The sequence below is a fragment of the Antrostomus carolinensis genome, unplaced genomic scaffold, assembly GCF_000700745.2.
Source record: "Antrostomus carolinensis isolate BGI_N321 unplaced genomic scaffold, ASM70074v2 scaffold22228, whole genome shotgun sequence".
NCBI lineage: Eukaryota > Metazoa > Chordata > Aves > Caprimulgiformes > Caprimulgidae > Antrostomus > Antrostomus carolinensis.
Genome location: NW_010331203.1, coordinates 14395 through 35760, shown reverse-complemented (window position 1 = coordinate 35760; position 21366 = coordinate 14395). Strand labels below are relative to the sequence as shown.

Genomic DNA, 21366 nt, shown 5'->3' with positions numbered 1-21366 from the left:
TGATTCTGTGTGATTCTGTGATTCTGTAATTAGCAAGTAAGACTGTAATGTATGCTTTGAGTTGCTCAGTGTCACATGAGAACCACACAAGAGAGGCAGGAATGGAATCCAGAGCTCTAGCACCACACTGAGCTCCCATAAGCAGGAAACCCTCCTCTTCCGTCCTACCATTCCATTTACTATGCTCTTCCTATTCTGCATAACTGAGACAGGCCCTGAACAGAGGTCCTGTTCAAAAAGTTAAAGCCTGTTGCTTTTCAGATGTGACTCATCAGCACAGTAGAGATGAACATAATATACAAGTCGAGTAGAAAAGACAGCATATTACCACCAAATTTAACACTGCAGGTTGCTCATAGCTGGGTCTTAGCTTGCTTCTTGACTCCTGACTGCTCTAGTTATCCTTCTCCAAGACAAGGCCTACAGGAAGCCCTAGGAACAGCCGAATGGAGTGGACTTCTCTAAAAATACTATGAAGAAGAGACTGCACAAAGATAGGACACTTCTGCAATATACAATACTCCAAAAGTATTTAAACTGTGCACTGCCAAAATGCTGCTCTAGCCTTTGTGCTCTACTTTGTGACATTCAACATATATCCTCAAGTCCACAATACAAAAGTATCACTCTGGTAGGTTGTAACGCAGTCCTTAATTTTTATTTTTTAGATTCTTTGATTTTAAAAATATACATCCAGTAATAACTATGTTTTAAGAGTCACAGACTTAGTCAAATGGTATGTAATGCAGATACAGTTGGTCTGATTTAGAGAGAACTAGACTTAAGTAGTGTGGAGTGGACACGAACTAGCCTGTGATACAGCCTCAGAGAATGGTCCCTGCTCAACTGGTCCCTGTTTCACAGAACAGCCACAACTACAGACACAATTTAAGATTTCATAGTCATCCTTAAATCTGTCATTTCCTGGCTTCTAAATACTCACAAATTTGTTATTCTTTTAAGACAGCTTTTTAAGTGCTACATACACCTAGTCAAAAAGATGTAATATTAAAATACAGACATGTTCAGAGATGAACGGAAGTTAAATGTGTTGATTAGAACTTAGATTTACCTACAGTTTTGACATAAAGCCTATGCTTTCATATAAAAATGTATCTGGCTCTACGTAATCTAGAGCCTTCCTGGGTCGAGATGGAATAACATATGATCAAACCTTGATCAGTCCATGCACCACAGGTGCGCCACACCAGCTACAGCAAGAAGAAGGAAAATACTGATGCCTTTAACTTTTCCACATGTATGTCCCACAGTTCCTATATAACCTTTCTTAACCTCATAAATAAAAAATAATTTCCATACTAATATTCTTCATATATGCTTATTGTCCTTTTTTTACTTTCAGTGAGAAATCCCTTAGCTGTTTAATATTTTATTATTCTTTCATGTAAAGTAAAATGCCTCTTCTAAAGACAGAGTTCAAGTAAATAGAACTTCAATAACAGACTTCATAATGAATCCTACAGAAATAAACAAAGCCATGCAGTGGTTTAATTTCTAAGTTTTCTCAACACTACGTAACTGTATTAGCTAAATTTTCCAGTTACAGTCTCTGTCTCTACAACCTTTGTCTCCCATTTCTTTTTCCCTGACTCAGCTCCTTTGTAGAATTGTGTCTTCATTTGGCATATGGTGAAAGGTGTTTCATAAACTGGGGGGAATAGCAGGTACTCATATGGAGAAAGCAGATACAGTTATTAACATGAATTATAGCTAAAATGAATTATTTATTCCCCGAGTACAGAGCTCAGTGAAAATAAGTGACCATAGCATATCCTCATACTAAGCTGAAAGAAAGAAAGAAAAGTGCCTGGTTTAGCCACCATAGCCTACCAAAGAAAACCATTCTGCCCAAAAAAAGTTTCAAATGAATAAGAGTATGCAGTTTTCAGGGATTTACAAATCTTCCATTAAAAGTTAATTAATTAAGCCAAAATGTTTTAATCTCGACAAGTGCCTACTCCTTCAGAGCAAATTATTTTTTCCATTGTGTATTGTTGAATCTGTGAAATTACAATGACCCGCACAACAGATCCATGGCTAAAATCTTGTCTTTACTTAAATCAATGGGAGTTTTCTCATGACTTCAAAAAGATCATTGACTCACTGCCATCATAAAAATATAATTTGGCAGTACTTATAAGGTTCCAATACCTGGAACTGTCTTTTGCTATGAGCTAGGCACTTCCCCTCTTTATACTTCTTTAAAATTTTCTTTTTCCTACAATTCCTACCATTACTGAAATGGAAGTTAAAAAAGCAATCTGTCACCCAGGAATCCAAAAAATGAACAATAAAAATAATGGAGAAAGTTGGCATTTTCCTCTATTTTGTTTCAAGACTTCCTCTATTTAGCAGCACAGAAGAGAATTTGTGCTGTCCTTTGTGTATTACATATCAACAAGCAAGCAGCTGTATTTAAAGAGCAGACGACTAATAACAGCCACAGCAGGTTCCAGCACAAAAATGAGTCAAGAAAGTTCTAAACATTAATACCTCCAGCAGCCAGAAAAAAAAAAAGGACAAACATTTGGTTGAAAGGTACTTTAAAAAAATACCGTAACTTCCTCTTGCTATGGGCAGTGCACAGTGATAGAATAATGAAATTCTGAGGTGGGTTCAAAGAGCTCTCCCATATCTTCTGCAACTGAGGCATGTTGAGGAGATGATGCATTCAGCATCCAGAGAGAAGAACGATACTCTTCACACAGCTCTTCTACTCACTAGTCCGTGCAGCAGCAAAGGTGTTGGCTTTGAAGGAAGCCAACTGTCCTGCTCTCCCAGCCAGAGCTTAAGAATTGCATTGGCGGCCACTAGAGGGAGGATTAGGAATATAGTAAATTGTGGGCAGAAGACCCATGATGAATCCCATGAGACAACCTACAAATCCCCCACTGCTGCCAAAGGGCAACAATTCTCAGATACTGCTATGGGCTGGGATGTATAATCCAGTTGTTATCATCTCCTACAGAGGAGATGCCAGTATACATCCTAATCTTTTGTGGCTGGAGAACAGGAGGGCTGACTAGGATCTTGTGAAGTGTGCCTACAAACACATGAAGACACATCCCTGTATTTACAGTTGCCTTATTTGCGTTTTGGTTTTAATCTCCTTTACTTAAAACTTCTGATGTACTTTATCAAGAAAGCTCCTGTGAAAAGCAAATATACCAGCTTCATGAGAATCTCAGAAGAACCATCAGGAGAGAGAGACACTGTGCCAAGATAAACTGTATTTAACAAAAACATCTGAACATATTAAATGTGCTCAAAAACAACAAAATCCATTGCGATAAAATAAATGTTCTTTCACTAAACTGAGGTTCGAAGCATGTCTGAAATAAATGTTTTCAATTAGTTACCTAAATAATCATGCAGTAAAGCGTATCTTGCAATTTGTTTACCCTGTAGCTTGACTGCCTGGTGTCTTACCTCCAGCACAAGTGGCAGAACATTCTGACCAAGGCAGATGATTCCATGCAAAGCCAACTTCATTGTCTCCACTGCCAGTGCGAGAGATGGGAACATTGAATTTATACCTTATACCCAAATTTTGTTCCTGTAGCAGAATCTGTAGTTGAAAACAACTGGTTATACCATTAAAACAGGCAAGCAAAGGGCAACTACAGTGACATTTAATCTAGGTATGTGTTATGTCCTGCGGAAGGGAAAAAAGTAATAAAAGAAGCCATAGTAGTTCTTTTACGTATTCCCAAAAGAATCTGGACAAACTTTTAAAACATATATAAAATAAAATTATTATTGTCTAAGATGAGCTTTGTCTTTTTTCTCCCCCTTAACACAGCTTTTCAAGTTCCATCAGTTCTTTACTCTTGACATAATTGTTTTAAAAAGCCAGTATTCATAAAATTAATGTATTAATGGGAAATTAATTTGACAGCTGAATAATTATGTGAAGTCAAAGTTTATTAAGGACATAACTGTGCAAACATGCAGCAGTCCTCACTGACATCTTGTGAGGAGCTACCCACAAAACAGTTATGAACATAGCTCTGCCCTTGTTTGCACTTCTAGTGACTATAACAGTAGTAATAATAGTAACAGCAACAGACTGTTGCTGATGTCATTGTTTTCCCCTAATGCAACAGCCAACAACATTACCTTGGTGGAATCACACCTGTGATTCCTTTAAAGGAGTATCAAAACTCGCTGCAGCTGTATCACTGCAGGTGATAGAGACAGAAGTGCAACAATCACCAGGAGTTTTTTTCTGCTTTCACTGTTGAACTGCACTTCCACATACCACCTGTCCAACACTAGCCCTTGACTCTCTATCAAACTTTTTCTTTCTGTTGCTAATATCAAATTAGATGCAGCAATCTGACACATCCTAGAGCAACTTCTCATCCCCTTCTACCTTCTGTGATATTTTGGAGACCTATCTGCCTATCTCCATTGGACAAAAGAGCAGAGAACTTTTGGTAAGAAAGTCAGTGGCACTGACTGGTGAGAAAGGGCACTATAATCATTGTGTAACTCATTCCATATGGACTATCTAGCTTATCTATACCTACAGCAGAAAAAACAGGATTTGGGAGTTTTAAAATGTTGCCTAAAATGTGAATATGCAGACAACAATCATCCTATACCCAAAAATACCCCATCTGGCTCAAGCAATTCCTGAACTGCAAATATGGCAGCTGATAGAATATACTGGGCAAGTATCACCTTGTTTTTATACTCTTCCTCAACACAGCTCAACAGTAGGCTCACTATTGCCTTCTGTCAGAGACAGGGTATCAGGATCCTGCTCACATCTTCTGTTACATTCTCATATTTTGTAGAATCTGATCAGAACAATGTATGTCACAGCAATATATTTTGACACAGGTCAAATGTGCTGTGGCTACTTCACAGTCCAGGCTTAAAACCACTGGCATCTACAGAACTGTCAGGAACTGTCATGCTGCACCTCAACATTTCCATGTACCAGCAGTACACAGAGACACAACATACACCCCATTTATGATTTCAGCTACCATTATTCTGAGCCACATGTAACAGAGTTGGGACATTTTCTGTGAGATTTCCTGGGGCTCTTCTAACTTTATCCCTGTTTCATCACTACATTTGTCAGTCAATTTTGAAAGATAAGAAAGTTGTGTTAAAACACAAACGCAAAGTCTCAGCTAGGTAAGCTGTATACTCTTTGAAAACACAACCTATTTTGATTTCATTCATGGCCTTGTCTTTTCTCAGAACACAAATACATATTTCAAATTTCAGAAATATATTAATTATAACTTTACCATGACTATGAGATTTTCTGAAGTAGGGCCTAGTGCTTCCAAAGACTCTGGTTCATCTGTTGGTCTCTTGTAATGGAAAGCTGTTCCAGCAACATCAAACTTTCTTGGCCAGTCAATAGTCCAGGCACCATTAATATAGTAGTCATCCTCTTCAGATTTTAAAGCTTAAAAAAAAATACAAGCCACCTAAAAATTGGAAGCAGCATTTGTAATGGAGAAGCCATTGCAAATTAATCTACTCATGTTAAAAGTATGTGAGCTTCAGCTCAGTATCACTGTTTTTTCAAGCAACTGAAAGCCTATTGGTTAGCCCTAGTCAAAATATCCCTCATGCAGTTTGACAGTATTGTCTCTGCAACAGCCTTCAATGTGCAGGTATACTTTGCAGATTTCAACACGTAGATGTTATATGAACGAAACAGAATGCCTGACACAACTTGCAATGCATCTTCAGCTTTAAAACTGAGCCCATGTGCAATGTATGCTGTTCTAAGTCAGATATGTGTAGGTCTCAAATGTATAATCCATTATCAATCTGATCTTTAGATTAAGAAGTTGGGGCATGGGATAGGTATCTCAGGTAATGACTGGAGAAAAAAAAGAGAAGGAATATCGAGTCTGACATATGGTGCCAACCACCTCTTACTTCGTAGCCTTTGTCCATTGTTTGGTTGGGATTTTTTTCTTCTTAAAGCCTAAATACAAGATATTTCTATTATGAACCCAAATACTAGTTACTTAATCTGATAAAATATTTTATTATTCCAAATTCACAGCCTTAAACTAAAAGTACTGTAGACAAAACCATAAACATCTTTGCTAACCAACCAATTAGGCTGGACAAGCACATACCATTTAGGGATTTATATTTTATATTTTATCAAGAACATTAGATTAAGTTTTGAAATATGAAACTGACTTTGTATCTTAAGATGAATATTCTGTTGATGAGATACTGACTTCTTGACTTATAAGGTGAATAGTCTGTCAATTAGATATTTACTTCTTCAGCATTCATATTTACTTTAAATAAAACATGTTCTTAAAGGCAAAATGATGGCTGGAAATATATGATGAAACTGCCATGTCTTTTGTTTTTTGGTTTTTTTTGAGACAAATAACTGACCTTACTAGATAGGGAACAAACTGACTACACAATTGTAAGGAATAAGAAAACTTACGATCAACCACATCTGTGTGGACAGATGTTTTACCTTAAACAGTTACGGAAAATGTTTCAATGATGCTCAAATTTTCTAAAACAGATCAGAGAGCATTCATATGAGCAGCAGAGAGCTGGAGAGACAGTAATGTTCTGTTGGTGACAGCCAGAGGCAGTAATGTTCTGTTGGTGACAGCCACATTCAGCAAGGATTAGTAACCATTTCCAACAGCACCATAAGGTTTGAAAAGGAATGTCTTAGCACAAATCTTACTCCACTGACTTCCTTGAATTTACTTTGGAAACACCCCTGTGCTTTAAGTGAAGAAATTAGCTCTGATACAGTCACTTCTCTGGAATTCTCAAAGTAATTCAGATTCCTTATTAACTGTATAGGTTTTGTAGTACAAGAAGGAGATGGTAAAAAAAGTGAGTACAGAGGAACAAGACAAATTGCAAGCAGTACTGTACTAAAAGAAAGGTACAGTACTGCACTATTTACCTATGTATATGAAATAACTGTTACAACTGAACATCAGTATTTTTTTAATCAGTGGTCCTATTTCCCCATAGCCAAAATTTCTATCCATCCTGCTTTTACAAAATCTAGCTTAATTAAAAGAAAGTCACAGGGTCTCCCAAAGCTACCAAGACATATTACAGTCTCTATTACTGTGCCACTCAATCCCTAACATTTTCTTGTCAGTATGTCTAGTATCTACTAAGAGCAAACAATAAAGTGTATCCTCTATTTATATAATCTGGACATAAGAACAACAACAAATGAAACATATAAATGAGCACAAGAGAACAAATGTGCTCATACATATTTACATAATAATTCTGAAATTATATGCTACCAATTGTATGTATGCTATATACACTTAAACTAATGTATATCCAGAAGTAAAGCAGTTTGGTTTTACCTGACTGTCAAAGGAAAAAGCTTTTGCATTCTGTAAATAGATTTACCTAAGGTCAGCTGTCATGCACAGGTGAAGGCCACAGAATTGTGAATAGCAATCCAGTAACAGGATTACATGACAATGATGATGCAGAGTCATAATGCTACTAGCATATGAGAGAGAAGGAACAAGTTAATGTCCTAATCAAATCATTTATGAGAACCTGAGAATGCAGGAAACCCACAGAAAACTAGCACAGAACACCCTGTTGCATAAGGGGAACATAAGGGCAGATGTCACCCTGGATCAAGCCATTTAAGGGAAGATAACAGCATTACCAAACACACAGTTTTCCAGCAGGTCTGAAAACAGTAATTTTGTTGTTGCTGGGTTATTTGTTGGACAGATAATTAAAATACTGAACTATTCGTGCAGCTGCAGAAATGTGCTTGGTTTTGCTATCACAACACTAGGAGTGATATTGGTGCAGAAATGACCAGCCAGAGAGAGGGGGAAGGAGGACAGGTCCTGACTGAGCTAACTGAATTGCCAAATGTCTAACTGTAGCCTGTATTCGAGGCCATGGCTTGCAAAAGAACTGGATCTTAGTTTAAGGAACCATGCGATGTTCGTTGCAAGTTAAAGTCTGCTAACTGAGATTAACTAAGAAGAAATTTTGAAGCCAGTGTGACAGCTACAGAGGAAGAGAGATTTATTCTTTTCTTTTTTTCTCCTTCCAAATGAAGAAATTGGTTTCTTATACAGTGTTCATGTATTTGGCAGCAGTGCACATAAAACAAAATACAGTAATATGTGTAAATGGTTATTTTGAGATGAATCAGGTTTTTTAATCTGGTTCATGGTGTGGTCACACAAACAGCTGTCCTGGAACACCAGAGGGAAATCCATAAAGACAGGGAAGGAACTGTGAAGTTAACACTGCCACTAAAAAAATATCCATAAAACAATACACTTGAGGTATGTGTTTTAACATAACAAACTCATTTTTAACTACCATTGTGCTTGTATAGTTCTTTTAAAGGAGCAGACAAATTAGAAGCCTTCCTTTCCCCAGAAACTGGTGATCCTAAACTAGTGATGTGGTTCACACTTACAGAACAAAACATCCCATCACAAAATGGAAATGGCCCCTGCAATTTAGTAAGATTCTCTCTCATCAGGATATAATGACACCTTTGAAAGCTGGAAACACAAGGAACTAGTGAAGGAGAGGAATCCCTCCTTTGTGTAGTCAGGGCTTCTGTGGCATGAAGCTAGGTAATGAGGAGAGAGCCTGAAACTCAGGAAATCCCTTGAAATTGTGACAACCATGTAAAAAAAGTGTTATATACCACTTTACATTTTTAGATCTGTGGCCAGATTAAATACCAAGGAAGTTGTCTGTATTTTTTGTTATTTAAGACAAAATTTTAAAGACAATTTTTCATTCATTTAATACAGACAGTGACAATCTAAATGCTTTTCCAGATCACTTTGCTTATAAAATAGAGGAGTAACAAAATCAATTGCAGTAGCTAAAAGTTATCATCTTTGTTTTGGTTTTTAGCTGGCCATGGAATAGTTCTTAGCAGAAAACAACCGTGATAGGATGCATAGTATGCCTCTCTCCCACCACCTCTTTTTGAAATGTCAGTATGGGATATATGAACAACCTTACCCACAGTATATTTTGATGTGGTGGGGGGGTCAAGGGGAGTGTGATGCTGAAGAATAATAAGCACTCTACTGATGGAGTAGTGGCGCTTTTATTCCTGCAGAATAGAGGTAGATTTATTATCTGCTGAATTACAGAAGGGTGGGAGCAGGCAGAAAGAAAAGGTACCAACAATAAAAGGTACCATTATTACCAATATAATTGATTTAGAAATTAATGTACCTAGGAGGGTAATTGCCCTTCTAGCCCACACTTCTGGACATCATAATCCTTTCCAGCATGTCAGTGTTATTTATGTCAACTACATGCAGTACAGACTGACAAAAGTAGCCTCGTCAGCTGCTGTTTAGCCTAAACAGGTAATAGCTTTTGGTTATGTTAATCTGTTAGTCTGCTGTAGAACTAATCAGCTCTCTGATCTATTTTTGACTAAGAAATGAGTGTTCTTTCACTGTTGTGAACTGACTGCTATACAAAGCAGGGTACAGAGACCTTCAGATATGCATGTTGTCTTGAGTTTGAGGAAGCCAGATTTCTACATATCAGTCCTAAAAACACAGTAAGCAAATTTAACACAGTCTTTAAATAAAGCAATAATAACCTGGGAATTTGAATTTAACTCAGTGTTTTACAACAGGCTTCCTGAATGATCTCAATTAAGCACCTATTTTTTTCTGCACCTTGTTTTCCTTATCTATAAAACAGCTGATAGCATCTAGTCCCTACAACACACTAACACAGAAACACTGTGGAATTAATACTTTAAATTGCATTAAGAAGACAGTATGTTTAGCATTTAAGTAACAATGGCTGTTGATTAATAATCATTCCAATAATAAAATAATGTTTTAAAACAGTATAATCCCCCAAGATTAGAGACTTCCCATGTGGAAGATGCTACCTTGGAGTGGGACAGTAGGTCATTTCAATGTTCCTCATCCACTTCAGTTCAAGTCTGACACTATAACTATAGTGAAGTTGACCTGATTTTGCACTGAGTGGACAAGGAGGAATCACATGACGTACTTCATTAGCTTCATTCAAGAGAATACATCCTTATCAACTGCTGCAACTGCCTGATCACAAACTAATATTAACAGCTACCAATTCCCTCTGCTGCTTCTACTATGTGTACAGTTTGGCCAAACCAGAAAATGTACCTGCAAATCACAACATAAACTCTGACTTAATAACAGTCTCCTATTTAAACCATGTTCTTACCAATGTAGTTCTTTGACATCGCCACTTCTCTTATTTCAATGTGCACAGAACCTCTTGGAATTTGAATCACTTCCATATAGCCTACAAGACACAGGTAAATTTTACTTGTTATTTCTGTTAATCAATATTAGTTATGAAACTAACCATTAATAAATTATTTACTACTATGTTTTGTAATTCATACAAAAATTTGAAAGGGATCGCAAGAACTTACCATGTAGTCAGGAATTCCTTTTTTTAAGTGCTAATAATCTTTTCAACAGTGTACCACAAGTCGTTAATGTATAAAAATGATCTCAGGATCTCAGGATAATTCAGGTTGAGGAGGACCTCAGACAGACATTTAGTCCAACTTCCTGCTACAAACAGGGTCAGCTAGGAGAGCAGACGCAGTTACTCAGTGCTTTATCCTGCTGAGTCATTGAAAAACTCCAAAGATGGAAAATGTACCACCTTTCTGGGCAACCTGATCCACTGCTGGACTGTCGTCCTGGGGAAAAAGCTCTTCCTTCCATTTGGTTAGCACCTGTCTTGTTTCAGTTTATAGTCACTGTCTCTTCTCCCACCATGTACCCGCCACTGTGAACAGCCTGGCTCTGTTTTCTCCATAACCTCCTCAGAGGTACTGGAAGGTTGATACTAGGTCCCACAAACCTCCACTTCTCCAGGCTCCAGTTCTCTCTGGGCTCACAAAGAGGCAAGTGCTCCAGACCCCAATAACCTTAATGGTCCCTCACTGAACTAAACTCACTCCAGTGCATCAATCCCTTTCCTGTATTTGGGAGCCTAAAACGGATAATACTGATTGCAACACTCATATTGTCTTGTTGAGCTAAGCTTTAAACTAATTACAGAATCAAAGAATCGTAGGGGTTGGAAGGGACCTCAGGAGATCACCTAGTCCAACCCCCCTGCCAAAGCAGGTTCCCCACACCATGTTGCACTGGAAAGCATTCAGGTGGGTTTTGAATATCTCCAGAGGAGACTCCACAACCCCTCTGGGCAGCCTGTCCCAGTGCTCTGTCACCCTCACAGTAAATAAGTTTTTCCTTAGGCTTGTATGGAACTTTCGGTGTTTCAGTTTTTGCCCATTGCCCCTTCTCCTGTCACTGGGTACTACTGAAAAGAGCCCAGCCCCATCCATTTGGTCCCCACATTTCAGATATTTATAGACATTGATAAGGTCCCCCCTCAGTCTTCTTCAGGCTGAAGAGTCCCAGTTCTCTCAGCCTCTCCTCGTAAGGCAGATGCTCCAGGCCCCTCATCATCTTTGTGGTCCTCCAATGGACTCTCTAGAAGATCCCTGTCCCTCTTGAACTGAGGAGCACAGAACTGGACACAGTATTCCAGATGTGGCCTCACCAGGGCAGAGTAGAGGGGGAGGAGAACCTCCCTTGACCTGCTGGCTATGCCCTTTTTAATACACCCCAGGACACTGTTGTCCTTCCTGGCCCCAAGGGGACACTGCTGGCTCATGGCCAGCCTGCTGTCCACCAGCACACCAGGTCCTTTTCCATTGCCCATATACATTTCCTGAGTTCTTAATAAGATGAACTTGAGAGACATATCTGGATTCTTTCTATTCTAAAATTTCATGTGTGACTAAATATCAGATTCTACTGTACACATTAAAATCATACACAACATTATTCTTACTATACCACCATAACTAAATAATAATAACCCCACCCACTTCTTTTTAAGTGCATTAAAGACCATGAGAACTAAGTACTCAGTAATGAAACACATTGTTGTATTTGACATAAATTCAAACCAACACAGGAAAAGGAAACAACGAGGCTAAAGGAGTCACAGTGAATGACCAGCAGCATGAAAGTCAATGCAGTACTGTTATTTGCTAAAGAGTTATCTAAATGCATTATGCAAGAGAATGGACATATATGTGCATACCTCCTCTAGGCAATGAATCATTGAAGAAACCTTCAATGGCTTCACATGTACTCCCATCTCCTCCACAAACACGGCATCTATCTTCCTTAGCATCAGACCCCAAAATATTATCACAACCTACATGCTGAGAATAGGTAAGAGTAAGAACAAATATTTTAACAGGATGATGGTCTTGCACCACTACCTTCACAGTTTTTTTTTAATTGTTTCTCTCAAGCTTGAGATATTCAGTTCTTCTTTTTATCTACTCTGGTTTTCATAGCTGTTTCCATAAGTCAATTTTCACTTAGCAGAGAAAGAAAATAAAACAGGAGAACAATCCACATTTTGGGTTGTTACAAATTCTCGATTAATAAATATTTTGTATTTCTACTGTGACTTTCAGGAAGGGATCTCACAGCAGTTTTTAAACAATGTAATTACTACAGTTATCAATAAATTATTAGTGATGTTTTTATTTAATATTACAACAGCTAAATACGTTCCATCTATATTGCTTTGTTAAGGTAAACATTTGTTGTGTGTTCCTAAACATTTATGCAGCGTAAATAGTATTATTGTTCACAAAGGTATTTATTTATAGCTTCACAGACAAAACTTGAAAAAGTATTTTCATAAGTTTGAATGTAAAGTGTAAATTACTTCACTGTAAGAATGACTGCAGAATGCAACTTAGTGAAAGGCTGAATTACTAATTTGAATACTAATTACTAATTTGAATCCTGTCTATTACACTGTAATAGACAGGGTTCAAAACCCTTTGGAAAAAAGAGGTGTCTATAACTGATCATAAAAAGTACATTACTTTTCTGATTATCTACTTGAAAAATGTATGTAAGTGAACAATGATTAACTCCCTATAACTTACTGATTCAACCCTATTACAAAGCTAATGAAAACAGAGACAGCAAGACCCTTAAAAAAAAAAAAAAAAAAGAGAGAATGAACAAGTAGGACATAAACAGAATGAACATTGCAGCTTACCAATATTTTCTGGGATTTATACAAAAAAGGAGGCAGTTACATAACTTTGTTTACTGTCTAGAAATATTACCTACCATCAATACATAGGTCATAACAGAAGTTAAAATACTTTAAATAACTGACAAAACAGTATTCTAACCACTTGCATTTTGACCTTCTGATTCATCAAAACAGAGGTCCAATAGCTCATTCTCAACTTGAGACTTTGTCTGATTATTGGTTTTAAAAGAGCTCTCAAAACTACTGAAATCTTCTTATGTATAAAGTACACCAGAATTCCACACGTTATTTCTTATGGGGTTTTTTTGTTGTTGTTGTTAGTTTACTAATACATGGCAAATGCTTTTGATCTCATCATGTTATTCAACAAACATATACCCTCTGCCCTCAATTTAGTAAAGAATTTAAGCATCAGGTTAAACTTTAGTTATCTTAGTGGTTTCAATGACATCAAACAATTTTTAGAGTCACAAGCACTGTTTAGATGTCTAGACTTAAGTACATAATTAATAAGGCAGTTCTATAGGAATCTTACAAAGTTTCAGAATTTTAGTAAACAGTAAATATTTGCATCGTTATACACTTTTTCCTAGAACTACAAAGCAATAGTGACATCTTTATGTCTCAATTACATTAACAGCAGAATTGTTTGCAACAGGATGAACTACTTGGAGAGAAACAGATTAGTATGTTCCCATTTACTGCTTTTCAGCCAGAGTGGTGTTCTAATCGGAATGATGGAACAGGCCTTGGAACAGTGCAAGAATCTGTTCATCTCCCATTGCCCTTTCCATCAGTTCTTCAAGAGAAACCATAAACCAAGAAAAATGAAGACCAAATGAAGGATTCTGTGAATGTGAGAAGCTACTGAAATTCAAATGATTTGTCTATTTTATGTAATGTCTTTCTCATCATGAAACTTTTTGTCTCAATCTTACTGTTTCATTAACAACTTGACCTGTCGTTTCATATAAGTAACAAACAAGTACCATAATTAAATATAGGAGACAGCAGACACAACAAAGTAATCCATAAGTACTTTATAAAACATTTGTAACCTTGCATTCTCCATTGATACAGATATCCAGTGAATCAGCATTGCACTGAGTCCCATCTATTACTGCAGGAGCACGTTCAGTGTAAAAATTATAACCTTCAGCCAAGCAGTTTAATGCACATGGTTTAACACCACCTGGACAACAAAAATGAATGAAAAAAAAAAAACCCAACAGAAATCTTGAAAAGTTAACAATTAGTTAAAAACATAGATGTATAAATAGATCTGAAATTTATAATCTTATCTCATACCTGACATATATAATGCATATACTTTATTTAACTCCCCTTTATTGATTTCTCTACTTGACTCTTCTTTCTTGCAAAAAAGATTATTTCGCATAGTAAGATATGGCAAGGTTGGCTGGCTCCATAACGATTCCATTATGTTAATACAACCCTAATGATTATTGAACAATTTAAAACAATAAGGATACCACTTGACCATTTGAAAAACAAGAATAACAAAAGAATGTAGTGCTAGAAGTTTATTAGGGTGAATATCAAAATCAAGATCAGACTGTTTCAATTAGAAATTCAGTTCTATTGAATTACACACTACAGCTTGGATCACATGATCACAATGATCCTTTTTAGGCTTTTAATCTAAAAAACTAGGAGTAAAACCATTCAAGTCAGTAAAATATAAAAATCACAAGGGGAATATGGAGTTTTTCACTCAGGGTTTAGAACAGGAAAAAACAAAATAATAAAAGGACAACCTATGAACTTTGCACAACAGAAGCATAAATAAATTTCATTAAACTGTTTCAAAGAGAAAAAGAAATTACAACCCTCTTATCTGCCCAAAAATACCCTTTTATTGCACAGTGCAATTATTTATAATTCAACTATTTAAGTAGTCTTTAAAGACACTTAAAAATACTTTCATTTATTTCTTTTTTTCCTAATATTCTGACCTTAAAAAAGCAAAACATTGTGATTTTTTTTATACTGAATCCATCATTGTAGCATGAAAGTCACATACAGATCCCCTATAGAATAGCTAATTCTTTTGCACCTGCAGGTGGAGAAGGGTTCCATATTTTTAAATTGGAGCCCCTACAATGATGGTTACTCCCCTTCACACTAAAACAAAACTCTACTAGAACAGAGATGGCTCTTCTGCAACATTTTCAGCAACTGACAAAAACAGTAGCCTGGCAAACTTAGTTCATTATACTTTATCAAAACATTCTATTTACACACATTACTCTCTATATGACATTTATATAATTTTGAAGACTTCACATACAATAACATTTTTCCAAAGCTAATCATTACCTCCAGTGTAGGGTTTCCAGTTATAATACTTTCCCCGGAAAGGCATATTGTCAAAGTCTGCACATTGCTTTTCTCGAAAATCACGGGCTCCTGAAGGACATGGCTAAAATAATAAAGACAAAAAAAGGTTACTTTCTTCCAGCATAAGAGGACATGCTTATATGCTTATATTGCAAAGATAATCACGCAACAGACTAGGAGGTGGTTTCCTGTTTTACCTTGTGACTATGACTCTGAAAGTTGCTTTATTGCTTTACAGCTGAAGTGCCTATTTTGCAACCTCAGGCTGGCATGAAGCAATCGAAGTAACTTAAACAAAGGTGTTACATAACAGTTTCCATTAAACTGGACCATAAGAATCATGTCCAAGTATGCTTCATAATCAATCCATCAGCTAACTCCTTATAAACACATATTAAAAAAGCTGAAAAAAATGAAAACAAAATCATTTTGGTAAGATCTGTAGGCTCAGTTATACTGTACTAAGAAGCTCCACTGAGACATGTCATTAAGACATCAAGGGAAAAATCAAAACACTTTCTAGAGAGCTGTACCATCTCTGCTTACTTGTAGCCTTGCAAAAAGCATTGTGTTAAGGTTGAAAACGAGAACAAATACAATTTTTGGCTCTGATTTTTACCAGTTTCCAGGCATGAAGAAATAAAAACTGCTTCATTTAAATTTTCATTACTTTGCATTACCAATTACGAAACTGTAAATTATCTTTTTTAGTTGGAATAAAGGTACATGTAAGTGAAATCAGTCTCAGAAATAATAATAGAAGAAACAGAATTCTTTGCTACTTCTCACATTTTTCATCAGCAGGCTCAAAATAATAATGACAACTAATCTTGAGATCATCCAGGACTTAGATGGCACATTAAACATTGTCATAAATGTTCAAGTACCTGATGAAATGGCAAGCTTCATCAGACAAAGTACTTGAAATACACAATAAAATCATTTTTAGACAGAAAGAGGAAATAATTTGTTTCACAGAAGTCCGAGGTGTTAACAAACATTACTATATTATGAAGAGTTAATTTTTTGGCAGTTTTACTTGACTTCCTGTGTACCAGTTAGCACTGTTAAGAAATCTGTAATGCATTCAAGTTAAATGGTCTCTATAAACATGGATGATGAAAATTTACTGCACAACACAAATATGATTCTCAGTATATATTAATCAGGCTCTTATAACAACCAGCCCATTGTAATATGATTCAGAAACTAGAAAATTTTTCTCCAATTTTGAAGCTGTTGCAATATAAATTAAACCACTGAACACTAGATATTGTTCAATAAATTTTAAAATTTCTCTATAAATCACTATTACAGCCCTCTAATTAAAAATACATTCTTAATGTAATACATTTACTGGTGGAAAAAAAAAAGTAGTACAACTAATTTAATTCAGTAATCCTTCAGATAATGACAGCGAGAATGAAAAATAACTATGTAAATAAAATAAGAATTTTAAATAGTAACAAAAATTAAATTTGCTTCTCTGCATCATATTCTCCAAGCAATAGAAGAATCAGTCTTGACCGATCTCAAAGCCTGAATCCGAATCTCTCTGATACTGGTCACCACAGCCTATTCTTCAGTTTCAATTGCTTAGGTAATAACTTACATGGCTAGTATTTTAAATGCACCAAGTTCCCCTTACAAGTTAATTAAATCACCTCCCCCCAGTTAAAACCTTTTTCTCAATAGTTATACTAGGACAAAACAATAAAGTATGAAGATTAGTAAAGAAGGATCAAGACTTCCATATTTATACTCCTAAAAAAATTATAAACTGATCTTTGAGTGTAATCCTACTTCTCTTGTTTGACAGTGATCTTGGATGTATTTTGAGGCAACAATATCACTTCATAAATTATCACTGGCTAATGAGGAAGAGTATAACCTCAACAAGTTTGCTGATAACACAGAGCAGGGAGGAGTGGTTGATATGCTAGAGGGTTGTGCTGCTGTCCAGAGCGACCCTGACATGCTGGAAAAATGGGCCCACAGGAACCTCATTAAGTTCAACTACGAGAAATACGAAGTCCTGCACCTGGGAAGGAATAACCCCGTGCCCCACTACCTCCTTGGGCCCAAACAGCTGGAAAGGAGCTTTGCAGAAAAGGCCTTGGGGGCCCTGGTGGACATCAAGTTGCACACCAGCCAGCAATGTGCTCTTGTGGCAAAAGGCAGCTAATGGTATCCTGGGCTGCAATATAACTGTCAACAGCAAGTCCAGGGAGGTGATCCTTCCCTTCTACTCAGCACTCCCGAGGTCACATCTACAGTACTGTGTTCAGTTCTGGGCTCCTCAGTACAAGACAGACATGGCCATACTGGAGAGAGTCCAACAAAGGGCCACGAAGGGCCTGGAGCATCTCTCTTATGAGGAGAGGCTGACAGATGGGACTGTTCAGCATGGAGAGGGTTTGGGGGGGAAAATTGCATAAATAGGTACAAATATTTGAAGAGAAGGTATAAATAGGTTCCTCCTGAACATCACAGAACATTTTTGTACTGTTGGGGTGACGGAACACTTGTGCAGATTGCCCAAAGAGGTGGTTGAATCACCCTCCTTGTAGTTATTCAAAAGCCATCTGGACACAGTCCTGGGCAACCTGTCTGAGGTTTAAGCAAGAGGGTCTGTATGAGATGATGTCTAAAGGTCCCCTTGAAAGCAAAGCAAAGCCTTTCATTTACCCTATTACATACCAATTCAGGTTTTGCCACAATTCAAACTGCTAAAATTAGTTTGTATCCACTTTTCTTCTTGAACACAGCTCTGGCACTCTGACAGAAAACCAGCTACACACAAGTATGCATATCCTGCAATCTCACTGCTGACAACAATAGCAGACAAGGCTGGGAATACCTGGGAGCAGTAAAGCCCCTCATACAATGTTCCTGCTTTCTTGATGTTTATCTGGTCTTGGTAGTCCTGGAGATTAAATCCTGGTTTCCTATACTGCGAGTGCTGTTAAATTAATTTCACAAAATAATATACCAATGATATCAAAGGTTTTACATAACTTTGTGCCTTTGGCTCTAACAATGCAAATCCATCAATCCGTAGGTACATTTGGTGACCTTTGCAATAAAATAAGTTTCCATCTTAGTGGCTAAGTCCTCTCAGTGAATACTGAGAAGTGCTACCCCTCATCTCAGGACCTTGCTCTTTGTCCAAATCTCTTTGTCCTAATCCAGCTTTCACGTGGGTTCAGTAAAGTTTTCAGGCAGTCCTCAAGACTGCAGTTACCAAATGATAGCCTGAAACCTGCAACACTCTGAACAGTGTGCTGCTGTAGCAAAGAAAGCCAACAGGATGCTGGGTGGCATCAACAAGGACATCACCAGCACAGATAATCATTATCCCACTTTACTCAACACTTGTCAGGTCATACCTGGGATACTGTGTTCAGTTTTGGTCCCCGCTATACAAAAAAGATGTGGACAGGTTGGAGAGGGTGCAGAGAAGGACCACAGAGATGGTCAAAGGACTGCGAAGCCTGCCATATGAGGAAAGGCTGAGAGAACCGGGTTTGTTCAGCCTTGGGAAAAAAAAAACCCTCCTCCTCCTCAGCTTAGAGGAGATCTTATCTCCATGCTCCAGTATTTAAAGGGTGGCTACAAAGATGAAGACTCCCTTTTTACCAGGAAAAAGACAAGGGGTAATGAGTACAAGTTACTCCTGGGAAGATTTCGATTGTGCAAGAGGAAAATTTTTCACAATGAGAACAATCAGCCATTGAAATAATCTCCCCAGGGAAGTGGAGGATTCCCCAACACTGGACACAAAATTTAAGATTCAGCTGGACAAGGTGCTGGGCCATTTTGTCTGGACTGTGCTTTTGCACAGAACAGTTGAATCACATGATCCCTGAAGTCCCTTCCAACCTGGTATTTTATGATTCTCAGGTATGAAAATCATAAGTATAGAAATGCAAACACTTTACTGCAAGGGAAGTTACAACATGCATTTACAAAATGTCAGCTCCTTGGCATTGTCTCTGTATGTACTCTCTTCTCAAAGTAAATGTGTGATAACTGCTTCTCTTTATTGGGTAAGATATTTCACTTTTTTCATGCAGTTACAGTACATGGATAACTCTTGCCAAGCAACAGGCTGTTTGTGTTTCCAAATACTGTTTTAGGAGACCGCAAATCATGAGCTAGGAATCTGACAAATGTGTAAGACCTTAAAATCAGGTCTGAAGAAGGTCTGGAGAAGATTATTAAATAATTAAAATTCTGAGTTAAAAAAAAAAAAAAAGATTGACTTTATTAAGAACATAAAAATGTTAAGACAGAAGCAAAAATAAATAATCTAAAGAATGTCAACAAATTTTCAAACCAACATTGGCATGACACCAAACATCTTATCTCACAGAAATCTGTTTATCTTGTTGCTTAAAGTCGGGCAGACTTCAGTAATTGAACTCACTGTGTTTCCTATGAACAAAGCGCTATACTACACATCACAGAAGATGACAAACACAGCCAGAAGGGTGACAGTTGAAACTCAGGTACCGTTCCAAGATGTAGCTCCTCACATGAGTCTATTTTAGAGGCTTGAAAATATTAAAATTATTAAAGCAACAAACAGTGTCTGACAATTTATGCATAATGGAAGGAACCAACAAAAATCATTTGCCTACATTCTATTAAGAGAAAAGACTGAAGAACAAGAATCTTTTAAAGGTTATGTATAGTTTTATATTGATAAAACACTCACAGAACTTGTAACCAAAACATGTTTCTTACTGTATCTAAAAAATTAGGAAGCTTTTACAGCATTAGATGTATATCAAATTAAGCTTTACACCCTATATATATTTAAAATCAGACAGTGAGTTACTTTAACTGATTTTTTTAAGATTAAAAACACTTTGGCTGGAAAAATATATGTATTTTTGTTATAGTGTGGTTGGTGGTAGAAAATAAGTTTCTGATGAGTGCGTTCCTTCTACAACCCTTTTGTTTCCAGAACTCATTAGCTAATGTTCTTTTCTGCTGATCTCAATGTTTCCATTAGCAGATGCCTTTTGAATTAAGAAGTCATATATGGTTTTGGAAGTGTTTGATGAGAAATAAGCTTAGTAGGAGTGTGTGCGCTGTTTCCAAAGAATTAAAATGGTCAAAAGAAAGGGCAACAGAACTAACTCATCTCTGAAAGAAAAATGAAGGCAAAATGAAGTTTTTTTGGTTTATGAATAGTAGGAGCTTTAGGGAGTGCTACACTGAAAATTACAGATGGGCACTGACTGTTGACACTGCAAAATAAAATTCAACAGAAGAGATGTACAACAACACATTTTTCATAAAAACAATGACAGATTTGCATGCTCTTAATGCTTACATTAATCAAACATACCATTCCATTAAAAATGTCAAGCACTAAGGACTATCATAAATCTTGAAACAAAATCTACTAGTCTCAGCAGTTCTTACTTATGTAAAACCCTAAATATTACTATAAAAGAAATAGACTACAATCGTCAAAACTATTAAGGCAGTAACTTTAAACTTCTGTAAGTACCAATACGTTTATGCACTGGAAAACCACACCCAAAAAATATGCTAAAAAAAATATTTCACATCGAATTGTAAGAATGGCATTTCCGAATTGCCTGTCCCAAGTCTGCAATTGTTCAAGATTTGTTTTTAGGACCTAGAGAAGATTTTGATAAATTGAAGCAGTAGTTTGAAATAAAGCAATGGATGCTTGAGTAGGAACAATCAACTGTGCAAGCATAAGCTGATGAATGACTTCCTAAACAGCAGCTTTTAAGAAAGGGATTTGGGCATTACAGACCAAGACAGACTAAATACTGACAATCCTGTAAGAAAAATGAACACAAGTTCTCATAGAGG

At 36.8% G+C, this 21366-nt stretch overlaps 1 protein-coding gene across 1 annotated transcript in view; it reads right to left on the bottom strand.

Annotated features, from left to right (window-relative positions):
• Positions 1 to 3450: 3450 nt before the first annotated feature.
• Positions 3451 to 21366, bottom strand: part of LOC104528992 (A disintegrin and metalloproteinase with thrombospondin motifs 6) — a gene marked incomplete at both ends in the record, with an annotated part of 26280 nt that continues 8364 nt past the window's right edge. The window contains 6 exons of the mRNA XM_010173157.1: positions 3451 to 3589; positions 5289 to 5452; positions 10252 to 10332; positions 12163 to 12286; positions 14205 to 14338; positions 15487 to 15589. Coding sequence (XP_010171459.1) covers positions 3451 to 3589; positions 5289 to 5452; positions 10252 to 10332; positions 12163 to 12286; positions 14205 to 14338; positions 15487 to 15589 — 745 coding nt within the window. The remainder of the gene's footprint in view (positions 3590 to 5288; positions 5453 to 10251; positions 10333 to 12162; positions 12287 to 14204; positions 14339 to 15486; positions 15590 to 21366) is intronic.